Here is an 11865-nt window from a genome sequence, read left to right as displayed (position 1 = left end):
GGCATCCGCCAAACCCAGATTCATCCATCGGACTACCAGATGGTGAAGTGTGATTAATCACTCCAGAGAACGCGTTTCCACTGCTCCATAGTCCAATGGTGGCGAGTTTTACACCACTCCAGCTGACGCTTGGCATTGCGCATGGTGATCTTAGGCTTAATTCCGGCTGCTGAGCCATGGAAACCCATTTCATGAAGCTACCTACGAACAGTTATTGTGCTGACGTAGCTTCCAGAGGCAGTTTGGAACTTGGTAGTGAGTGTTGCAACCTAGGACAGATGATTTCTACGCACTATACGCTTCAGCGCTCGGCGGTTCCGTTCTGTGAGCTTGTGTGGCCTACCACTTCGCGGCTGAGCTGTTGTTGCTCCTAGATGTTTCCACTTCACAATAACAGCACTTGACCGGGGCAGCTCTAGCAGGGCAGAAATATGATGAACTGACTTGTTGGAAAGGTGGCTTCCTATGACGGTGCCACGTTGAATGTCACTGAGCTTTTCATTAAGGCCATTCTACTGCCAATGTTTGTCTTTGGAGATTGCATGGCTGTGTGCTCGATTTAATAGACCTGTCAGCAACAGGTGTGGCTGAAATAGCCGAATCCACTAATTTGAAGGGGTGTCCACATACTTTTGTATATATGGTGTAGATGGAAGGGACTTCATCACCCACTGGAGACTTGAAGACAGAACCTCACCCAGAGAGCAGTGCATGTCAATGTGTTAGACAGACAAATCCTTAGATTTGGCCAAATAGACCATAGAAATAGAAATGCCATTCTAGTTCTGGTTAGACAGCTGAAGTTGTACTCTGCACACAACTGATTTTGATAGGTAAAGTGTAAGCATACTGTCTAAATAAGCACATCAATATGATATTTATATCAGAAAATGTTTTGTCTTTGTAACACGATAACATCCATTGATTTTTTTGTTGATGTTTGTGCAATGTCCACATGTAGCCGACACCTGTAGGGATATTAGTTATGGGATTTGTATTCCGGTAAAGATTTAACTGCGGACATAAGGAGAGACGAGATGAGACAAAACTAGCCAGTTATAGAATATTGTGTTGTAGGACAGCTGAGCTGACTGAAGACTGCAGGCATTCAACTCCCAGTAGTTGGTATCGTCTCCACAGTAGCATGTATTTACATGACGTGATGAAACGTTGAAACTAAGTTGCAAGCTACTTTCTTAGCAAGGCATTGTACACTGAACAAAAATATTAACGCTTCATGTAAAGTGTTGGTCTTATGTTTCATGTGCTGATGAAATTAAAGATCCCAGAAATCTTTCATACGCACAATAAGCTTATTTCGCTCAAATTTTGTGCATACATTTGTTTACATCCCTGTTAGTGAGCATTTCTCCTTTGCCAAGATAATCTATCCACCTGACACGTGTGGCATATCAAGAAGCTGATTAAACTGCATAATCATTACACAGGTGCACCTTGTGCTGGAGACAATAAAAGGCCACTCTAAAATGTGCAGTTTTGTCACACAACACAATGTCACAGATGTTTAAGTTTTGAGGAATGTGCAATTGGCATGCTGACTGCAGGAATGTCCACCAGACCTGTTGCCAGACAATTGAATGGCTTGCTGATGTCAACGTTGTGAACAGAGTGTCCCATGGTGGCGGTGGGGTTATGGTATGGGCAGGCATAAGCTACGGACAATGAACACAATTGCATTTCATCAATGCCAATTTGAATGCACCGTGACGAGATCCTGAGGCCCATTGTCGTGCCATTCATCCGGCGCCATCACCTCATGTTTCAGCATGATAATGGACGGCCCCATGTTGCAAGGATCTGTACACAATTCCTGGAAGCTGAAAATGTCCCAGTTCTTGGCCTGCATACTCACCAGACATATCAGACATTGAGCGTGTTTGTGATGCTCTGGATCTATGTGTACGACAGTGTGTTCCAGTTCCCGCCAATATCCAGCATCTTCGCACAGCCATTGAAGAGGAGTGGGACAACATTCCATTAGATTAGGGCCTAATGAATTTATTTCAATTGACTGATTTCCTTATACCTCAGTAAAATCTTTGAAATTGTTGCATGTTGCGTTTATATTTTTGTTCAGTATAGAACGAGTCTCTTATAATACACATTCCAGACACTGGCTCTTGCCATCTTGCCATAACTGATTTGACAGAGAAATATCATCTAGATTGGATAGCCAGCTTCAGCTATCACCAAGCTATGCTAGCTAGCTGCTGTCAGCTTGGCTTAACACAAGGTCAGCACAGGCTTCAGCCTACACATAGAAATGAATTAGCTGACCTTCTTGAGATGGCGAGTCAGTCAGGAGGCGAGAAATCCTTAACTTCAAAACTTTATTCTCTCCTTAGCAAAGCTAGCTTATCTTACCTCACTGTACTCACTACTGCACTTGTTTGTCGTGATTGAATGACAAAGACACACCCAAGAATCACCCAGATCAAACCACACCCCCAAGACAACTCTTGTTTGCCTGTCATGGCCACTACAATTTCTTAATGAGCGTTGATGAAAAACGAGGCCAAATCAGGAAGTTGACTTTAATATTTCTATCACGCTGTAACGCTGAACTTCCGCAATACGGATTGAAAGCCCGGTTTTGACTATACAAGCGGCACTCGCCTAGCCACACTACATACACTGCACACTTCCAGTCCCGCACACACACACCCTCTCACAAACACACGCACGCGCCCTTGGAATTGAATTGTTATCAACAGTGCAGGTTTTGGAGGCTGACAAAAAATATAGCAGCTATTATCAATAAATCATCTCAATTTCATTAATATTTCCAACAACTCTTGAATTGTACAAAGAACCTTGTATCACTAATGAGACGATGCAGAAACCCAAGTTTTCAACTGCTGTCAGTAATAGTTACCCTTGACAAAGATACAATCCAAAAAAGCAACACCACCATCTACAGGACATACAGCAGGCAAATTAAATTATGGCTGCGTAGTACCATAACGCCTATTACAGACTCCCTACTAATGTCTACTTAAAAATGTGTATTTTATAAATAATCTGTGAGATGATAGGTATAACTCTCCTTTTCTCTCCTGTCTCCCTCTGTTCTGTTTTGTCTGTAACACTGCAGTGCTCAGGTGATGGCTGGCTCCTATTTCTCTGCTCCAGCACAAATAAGCCAAACCAGGAAGTAAACACGCAGTGTCATCACATTCCTTGGTCCTTTGGGAAACACTGGGGCCCAATTACGCTGTTCCTGAATCAGTCACATAGCAAACCCACGCAGCTGTGTCCCTTGTGGGCTAACCCAGATTACCCCTCCTGACAACACACAGCCATGTAGCCTACTAATTCAAATCAATGCCATACCATAGCAACAGTTTACCTAGAGTATAGAGCATTAAAAACACTGCTCCTGCTCACCTGTAGAGGGCAATCACTAGATGGCCATGTTATAAAGGACAAAAATGTCTGTGTTATCAGAATTGATGAGCAGTTACTGCACATTAGTAATTTGTTATCACCCCCACTACAGATACAATTGGCCATTAATTAACTCAGTTTCATCAGTAGGTCAGGTGGATTGATGAGGGCGAGATTCAAACCAGGCTTGTTCACAGGCAGTGATGAGCAATTTCAAAACAGCCAGGGTTCCTGTCCATACAAACTCATTTAATATGCAGATGATGTGCAGTTTCAGTGAAAGGGAGATTAGGTTTGTACATGGCAGTGTGAATCTGAAGTTAGTATTCAGCTCTTAGTACAAGACAGTCAATAACATTGAAAAGGCTCAGTAAACATGTTTAGCACAATCTAAAAGGAATGTCAAAATATAAAACATAAACATAACACATTAAAATAACATTTTACTTTAATGCATAAGAAAAATCACATTATTCACCTAGGCTATTTTGAGGGTGGGGTTGGATGGTCAGAACAGAAGTGGTTGATCCGGTATGGTGGGGTACTTCAGGGTAAATGTCAATATTTTGGGTGAAAAATGAAAAACAGCACAACATTGTCATGATTTACATGAATCCAACCACTTCCTTGTTCCTTGTCAACAAAAGATTCTTAAAGCAAAGCTGAGTACATTTATATTTTTATTGATTTACATTAATATATGTAAAGTAATTTGCAGGTACAAAAGTACATCTATCTGTAAGTATCATTACTCTGAGATTATATCATATGTAAGCTTCTCATGTGTCTTTACTGTGATGACGTCTTGTGGAAATTGAGAATGATATTATGAGAATGTGACAAGGTACTTTTGAGGTTGCTTGCTGCACAGCATTCCTAAAACCATTCACCTTCTAATCACTCTGGCAGAGGACCAACCTGACACTGTGGACTAACTTGACTTCCTTATATAGCATGTTGTTGTCGTTCACATTCTCATCTGAACTTTATTTACCCAGGAGCAGGCCATTGAGATTGCAAAATATATTTTACAAGAGAGAATAGGCATATAAGTGGCAGTAGAAAGACCAAGTCATTTAAAGAACAAATCATGTATAGTGCAAATCAAGACTGCTGATATAATGCTACAGATAGTTTGTTGAAAAAAGTGCAACTTGTGTTTGTGGATTACAATACTTGCGACAGTTAGATGGTTTAACTATTATCATTTTAACAGAACGGGTGCCCAAAATGTTCTTAACTAACAGTTCATACATATCCACTAGTAGGAGTATATTTAGCTAGTAAAGACTATGGAAATCCACACATCTAAAGTGAGGAAACTAGTATGTTTTTCTAACGGACACAGTAATGGCTTCACATTTATACTATTAGTCCCTCAACCCAAATAGAAATTGCCATGGTTGCATGGCTAAAACACTAAGATAAAAGTAGCTACAGAATTCTGAGGTTGCAAATAATGTAGTTTAAGGCTTAAAATCAATTACATTTTTGTCGTTGACATATCAACTTTCATAGCGTCCTAATTGAACATTCCAAATGGCACGCTCTATAAGCATGGGCAAGTGTACCCACCATTGAACATTTGTTTGGAATTTTAAATCTCTGTGTTTATTAGTTCCATCTGCCTTCCTCAGGCAGCATGGATCCAGACCTCATTGTGTCGGCCAATCAGAGTCCACGGACTTTCATACCCTGCCGCGATGTACTGGTGGGAGTCAAAGGCTTTCCCAGCCTGTGTCAGGGCATCACGTAGCGTCTTCAAGTTTTCCTGGAAGTTGTAGTCTGACGGAAAACCACTGAAAGTCCTGAGAGAGAGAGAAAGAGAGTTAAAAAACAGAGACATAGACTTAAAAAACCTCTACAGCAGGATTTGGCTCCTAGTAAGAAACAAGATGGCAACGGTGGTTCCTCACCTGACATATATGGTGCCAGCAGCCATAGTCTCGTCCCTGATTGAGGCATCATTGGGAGTGGGGAGGACTGTATCTTCTGCAGCCACATAGAAAGAGAGAGATACATGCTTCTCTCCACCATCCTCTACCTCAGTCGTAGAAATGAGTGCAGGCCAGGTATGAGTATTGACATGTTCACCTGAGAAGGAATGATAAAAAACACAACATACATTTTATATTTTACAACCAAAGAGCAAATAAAAAGGGTTCTTTGAAATATGATATTCATTCAAATGATTCATACTTTAGGTTAATTTAAAGATTTTAAGTTAATATATAAAATCTTTAAATTGTGCATTCCAACAGGTAGGCTTCCAGTTGTGTAGGCTACTGTAATTACACTGCACTTGCCTATGTTACTAGGCTACCATGTAATAATAGGTATTTTTCTCTTTAATGTTGAATGTTAATGTTAAGTGGATTGCCATATTAAACATATCTTCATGAGAGGGCCATATACAGTACCTAGTAATGCCATGTACAGTTAGAAAGCTCAGATTTCTTGCTTTTTGGGGTATTTATTATTTATCTATGATTTGTATGCACCTTTTCCACTAGTGTGCACTGCTATAGTAAATAGAATGAAAAATAGTACATTGTAGATTTTATTTTCAAATGTCATATGCTATGAACAATCTATTCATGAAAAATGATGGAATAGGGCTTAATCTACATAATATACTAAACTTTACAATTGACATGCTATAAGATTTCAGCTGCCTTATTACCGTAATCATTTTTAGATAACTAGAGATCAGGGAAAATCCTACTCATTTCCTGGTGGACTGCTCTCATTCATTGTTGTCTCTCCCCCTGTGAACGTACCACAGAGTTGGCTAGCAAATCAACTGATTTGTCACAATCTCAGCTTTCATATAATATAAAGTGTGTCCCTCTGTGGTGAAAACAAAGTGGTTTTGTGTCACATCTTCACATTGTGTTACATTTTATTTAAATTCGATACAAATCGATTTGTGTTTGTCATAGAACAATGAGAATATTTCCTATCGCAGCAGTAGACTCTCAGCATTGCAGCGCTATGCTGCTTGTGTGCCTGAGATGTACGCCTGAGATGTACAAATTGTCGGACAGTCCGATCAGCGAATTAGCGTTAAGGCGGGACTCCCGAGCCTCCAATGGCTGTGGATATGTAACCCGATACCGCTAACCTAACGCAGCAGTCGTAAAAGAAACGCCTGAAACTACGCCCCTACCCTACATACTGGTCTTGCCGAGAATTAAAAAAAACTTTCGGGGGAGGTTCTCCTCTGCACTTTTCAAACCAATCCAGTAAATGTAGAGGAGGAATTAAGATGGTGTGTCGCCTTGTTAATGTCCAAAAGCAGAAGTCGTGTCACAGGCTCTCTTTCCAATTCCCCTGAAAACCGGAGCATCCGGTTGTTGGGGACTCGGCAGAGACTATATACCCCAGAGTCAATCGAGGCCAACTGAATTGAAGCAGGGATGCGGGGATGTCAGCCAGAACTGTCGCGAAGCTATTTGGACTGAAATAAGTTGATTTATAAGTGAATTACCTTGATATGCCTTGATAAAACAATTTAATTATAACGAAAGTCCCCTAAATAGGGGAATTAACATTTAATTGGTATTGGACACTTGTAGGCTACAGTAGTATTGAAAATGTCTTTCATGTAAATTACATTTCCTTGAAGTACATTTCAGTAAAACACAATACTGCATGCTATAACTTGCAATTAATCAATAAGGTCATTATTGCAGTTGAAGCAATATTGAGACATCCACCTGCTTGATTGTCCCACTGGGTGTAGTCCCACAGCTTCGTGAATCCAGCCTTCACGTCGTGGTCAGAGACACTCAGACTGTCGACGGTTATCCAGCGGCTCACTTGGTACGCACGTTCCTCAAAGTCCTGTTGAAATAAAAACAACGTTAGGCTATTTAACCATTACATCTCAAGCTTCTTACACCAGTTATAAAATGTGTCATAGATCTCTATATTCACTTACCTCATATTTATTAACGACCGTGAACTCAGGACAATCATAGTTATGGCAAAACGGCGGCGCATCCCATCCATGCGCACCGCGTAAAAACACCACGGCCAGAACCGAGAGAAGCGCTGTTACCTCGGGATACTTCATTTTGTCGCGGCCTAAACTCGGATGACACTTTCAATTTTAACAGCTCTCTAGACTGTCTTTGCATTTTGAGGACACACCTACAATACCTTTCTGAGAAAACAGGTGTTGCCTGACTATTTTCTTCCTCGGAGGGGGGGAGGGAGCCAAATAAACAACCATGCAATACCCAGGGGAAGGGCCGGGGAGTTGTCCCCTGGGCCTGGGAGTTGTCTGGTTATGGTCTACGTCCATAACCAGACAACGGAAGGGGCTAACCTTATAGAACTGGTCCAACTGGTCCAAGGTCACTGCTGTTGTTATGCCCATAAAAGTAAGTAATTGGCCAAGAGCAGGGATGCCAGATCCAAAATCAAATTCTGACAGAATCCTTTGCCTATTTTCATAAGCTGGTCTAGACAGTTTCAGCTGCACAATGCAATGCAATGCAATGTTATGACTTTAATGGGGCGACTTTGTCTTAACAGACAAGCAATGAGACAAGTTATGAAGTCTTTGGTTTGCTAATCAGAGGAGAATTGATACCCGTTTTCTGGTCTAGGTGTCTGTGGATTTACATTAACATTGTGTGGGCCATTATTGCTCCTGGCTTGCCCTTGATGGATGGAGCCTGGGGTGAATAACAAAAAAACACCAGACATGTCAGATGGCATTCAGCAGCTATTTGAGGCTCCAGCCTTAACATAACTACTGGTTCAATTACCATGACAGAGATGACCACATGACAAACTGTCTAACACCTTGTAGCATGTGAAATGGTACATGTCAAAATCTAGTATGCACACTAAAAGAATAGTGATGGTGTTGAAAAAGAAGAAAGGTTTACTGTAGCAATCCCTCTATATTACAATAAAATGGAGGTAGAGATTATATAATTATTTTATTGAAACTATTATTATATTTTGATAAAACTCCCCATTGAGACATAATCCAAGCCACTGTGCATGTGAGAGTGTATTCCACGGCAATGCTCCGTTTCTAATAAATGCATTACTCACTCACCTCCTGACCTAGTACTTGCCAAGGAGTGGAATGTAATAGCTGAACAGAGACAGCAACCAGGCTATTCCTGACCTAAAGTACATAGCTTAAACAATAGCTATTCATTCTATACTCTCCTTTTTCATTCTTTCTCTTATTGTTATTTGAACTGTAGTTTAAGTCTGTCACACCGATGACTAGGTAAGTGTTGGCAGTAGGCCTTTAGTAAACCTACTTCCCACTGCGCACACACTAGTTGAATCAATGTTGTTTCCACGTCATTTCAACTAAATTATGTTGCACCAACGTGGAATAGATGTTGAATTGACAACTGTGCCCAGTGGATTGTAGGCTTTTGTATACAGTAAATTTACCTGTTCCCTTTGTTTGCTTACATTTTGCACCTGCACTTTTGGACAGTGGTAAATAAATGCATCCACTCCTCAACACACCTTACTTCCTGCTTCGTTCCTGCCATGAAGACCACCTCTGTCCACAACACTATGTTGTAGTGTTCATTAGTGAGTTATTGGGCTCACATAGTCATGATGAGTGGTCGAAATCTGCACAGTCATGGTATCAGAGCTAATTTTAGTGGTCATTAGAGCAACTAAATATCTTCGACTATGGCAGAGTAGTCATGGCAAATGACAAAGGGCAGAAACCTGTTGGAACATTAGTAGGCCTACATTGTTAGAGGCAACCCGTCTGTCTATAGCAACTGTTTCCAACCTTTTCTGTTCCGACGTTCACCAAATCACTGTCAACAGCTCTCGAGGACCACCATTTGCAGATTCGCAGAATTGTTAAACATAAAATATCTTGGCTGTTAAATTTAGTCAATTTTATCAGTGAATGTAACAGATTAATGCCTAATAATATTTTTATTATTATAAACAATTTGTATTGTGAAAAGTAACGTAAAATTGTTTATAATACCATTAATACTCCCAACAGTTATTATTTTTTGAAGAAACATTTAATAAATAATGAAACAAATCGCGGACCACCTGCAGTACCCCGTGGACCACAGATTGAAATCCACTGGTCTAGAGCAGGGATGGACTGATGCCGGTGGGGGTCACAAAAAATCTGAACTCATCGTGAGGGGCCGCAGTGGCTGGCGGGTCTGCGTATCCACATCCATACCCACACATGCAGTCAGAGCCTTAGCCTTTTGGGGACCCTAAGCAAAAAAAAATGTTTTGGAGTGGCCCCCTTCTTGACAGCGGAGAGAAAACGTATACGTTTTTAGAGTTATTTCGGTAATTCGTCCATGATTACTATAAATTTAGATATCTGGCTAGACTAACATTTTTTGATGACATGGGCTAATTGAGTGACTATCAGTGACAGATATAACAAGAGAAAAACTGCTGATGCACAACCAAATTTCGAAATTGCGCCTTCGTGTATTCTACTATTCTAACTCTCAACAGTAAAGCCAGTTGCACATCCCTGGTCTAGAGAGACTAAAGGCACATGGGTTCCCAAACCTTTAATTTCGAGGCACCCTAAATATAATTAGGGCTACATAAATGCAAACCATTCGTTTTTTAACGTATTTGTTCACATTTTCCGCCTTAGGCCTACTTCCTGGATCCAGTCCCATGCTGTTTTTGACTGGACGTTAAGATCAAATTCATGAACACGCGGTCACTTAAACACAGCTATATATTCATATTTGTGGACTAATTTAGGCTACTTCTATCCAATAATTGCTCATGTAAGTCGGTCTGGATAAGAGTGTCTGCTGAAATGAAAAGTGCACATTGGATTCATGTGATACAGATCGCCTAAACGTATCTCATAATAATGACTTACTATCTCATTATAACGACTTACTATCTTATAATTATGATTTAGTACCTCATTATTATGAATTACTATATCATAATAATGACTTACTATCTAATAATTATGATTTACTATCTCATAATTTATAGTCAGATTTTCCTTTTTTGGTGGCAGGAACGAGCTTCCATAGTAGACCTATTTATGCCGACCAATATCTCCACAAGGTTTTCAATCTCAATCAAGTCTACGCTAGGCCTAGTTATATGATTGGAAACCTGATTAATGCAGTTGGTTTACAGGGCTAAAATCATGCAGCAGATGGCGCAGGAAGACAACCGGTCCTCGCCACTCAATCCCTGAGGCAGAAAGAGATAGACCCAGCACGAGCTGCGAAGCATCTGCAGCCACTACTTCTCCCTTCTGGCCGAAGCGCAGGAGCAGGAGTGCCCTAGGCAAAGGCTGTATGTGCGAGGCAGCAGGCATGCCCAGAAACAGCCCACGAGCCGATGATGGGCTCTCCAGAAGAAACTGCGTGCAGACTACTTTGAGAAAGGCGGGAATATAGGAGAGCACTGCTTGTCTTGGATAGTTTCAAAATGGGCGTCAGAGAGAGAGAACAAACATGAAATTGGTATAAATATCTGGACGTTAGATAAAGAGTGTACATTTGGGTAAGTGCATGTGTGGAGTTAGGTTTGGGTGGCTTGTGCACTTAATTAGTAGGTTACCGTCGTAGTGTTAACTTCTCATTGGAGTAAACTAGCCAAAATTCAACGATGGAGAAGGGGATGCAGCCCCAGCTGATGGCCAAGAGCGCAGAGAGTCCGGCGGAGGAGCTCTCCAAGATAAGCGACGAGCAGCTGGTGAAGTGGAGCAAAGAGGAGCTCGTGCGGCGGCTACGGAGGGCAGAAGCCGAGAAGATGGGCGTCATGCTTGACCACGGAAATTTGATCCGGGAGGTGAACCGGCGACTCCAGCAGCACCTGACAGAGATCCGGGGTTTGAAGGTGAGGCAGGTGTGATGTTGATAATGCCGGGCGCACAAGTTTGCGCACTGCTCTATGGATGTCTGATGGTTTCCTGGTTCAAAAAGCCATGGTCTAATTATTATTATCATTAATTCGTTAAAAAAGCTGTAGTTTACCGCTGCAAACTCCTTAAAAATAACAAAGGTAAGGGGTTTGAAGGTAGCAAGGTAGTCTTCAAGTGTTACATAATCCAACCCAATGGACCACGTGTTGCTTGTATGTTTATCATAACAGCTGGAACTGCTGAAGGTATCTAGCCCTTATCTGCAGTCAAATGACCTAGTGTCCTCATGGGTGGAATGTTGTTAATCTTTTTCATAATTTCATAATAAAAAATATTATAAAAAATAAATAAAATAAAAGGTGTTTCTATGTCAAATGGTTTTGTTATATTTCAGTCTTCTGTGATGTAAATAAAGTATAATATTGGGATGCAAACTCAAAATTGAATACATTTCAACTCTATATCTGACAGGTGTCTGAGGTGTATACTTTTTAGATTTGTTTAAGACTACCAAGAAACTCTGTGTGACCCTGACACTGCTATAAAATATTGAAATAGAACCACAAAAGTAC

At 40.9% G+C, this 11865-nt stretch overlaps 2 protein-coding genes across 3 annotated transcripts in view; one reads left to right on the top strand and one right to left on the bottom strand.

Annotated features, from left to right (window-relative positions):
• Positions 1-3838: 3838 nt before the first annotated feature.
• soul2 (heme-binding protein soul2) lies at positions 3839-7598 on the bottom strand. The gene is made up of 4 exons (XM_041866844.2): positions 7352-7598; positions 7128-7254; positions 5325-5502; positions 3839-5216 (listed from the first exon to the last, which is right to left on the bottom strand). The coding sequence occupies exons 1-4, from the start codon at positions 7484-7486 to the stop codon at positions 5042-5044; spliced, it is 615 nt and encodes a 204-aa protein (XP_041722778.2). The 5' UTR covers positions 7487-7598; the 3' UTR covers positions 3839-5041.
• Positions 7599-10658: 3060 nt separating this feature from the next.
• The window catches only part of ccdc85a (coiled-coil domain containing 85A), a 46675-nt gene continuing 45468 nt past the window's right edge, over positions 10659-11865 (top strand). For both annotated transcript variants that reach the window (XM_041866531.2, XM_041866530.2), the window contains exon 1: positions 10659-11268. In XM_041866531.2, coding sequence (XP_041722465.2) covers positions 11038-11268 — 231 coding nt within the window. In that variant the 5' untranslated portion in view covers positions 10659-11037. The remainder of the gene's footprint in view (positions 11269-11865) is intronic.

The sequence above is a fragment of the Coregonus clupeaformis genome, chromosome 37, assembly GCF_020615455.1.
Source record: "Coregonus clupeaformis isolate EN_2021a chromosome 37, ASM2061545v1, whole genome shotgun sequence".
Lineage (NCBI taxonomy): Eukaryota > Metazoa > Chordata > Actinopteri > Salmoniformes > Salmonidae > Coregonus > Coregonus clupeaformis.
This window is presented reverse-complemented; position numbering and strand designations above follow the sequence as displayed.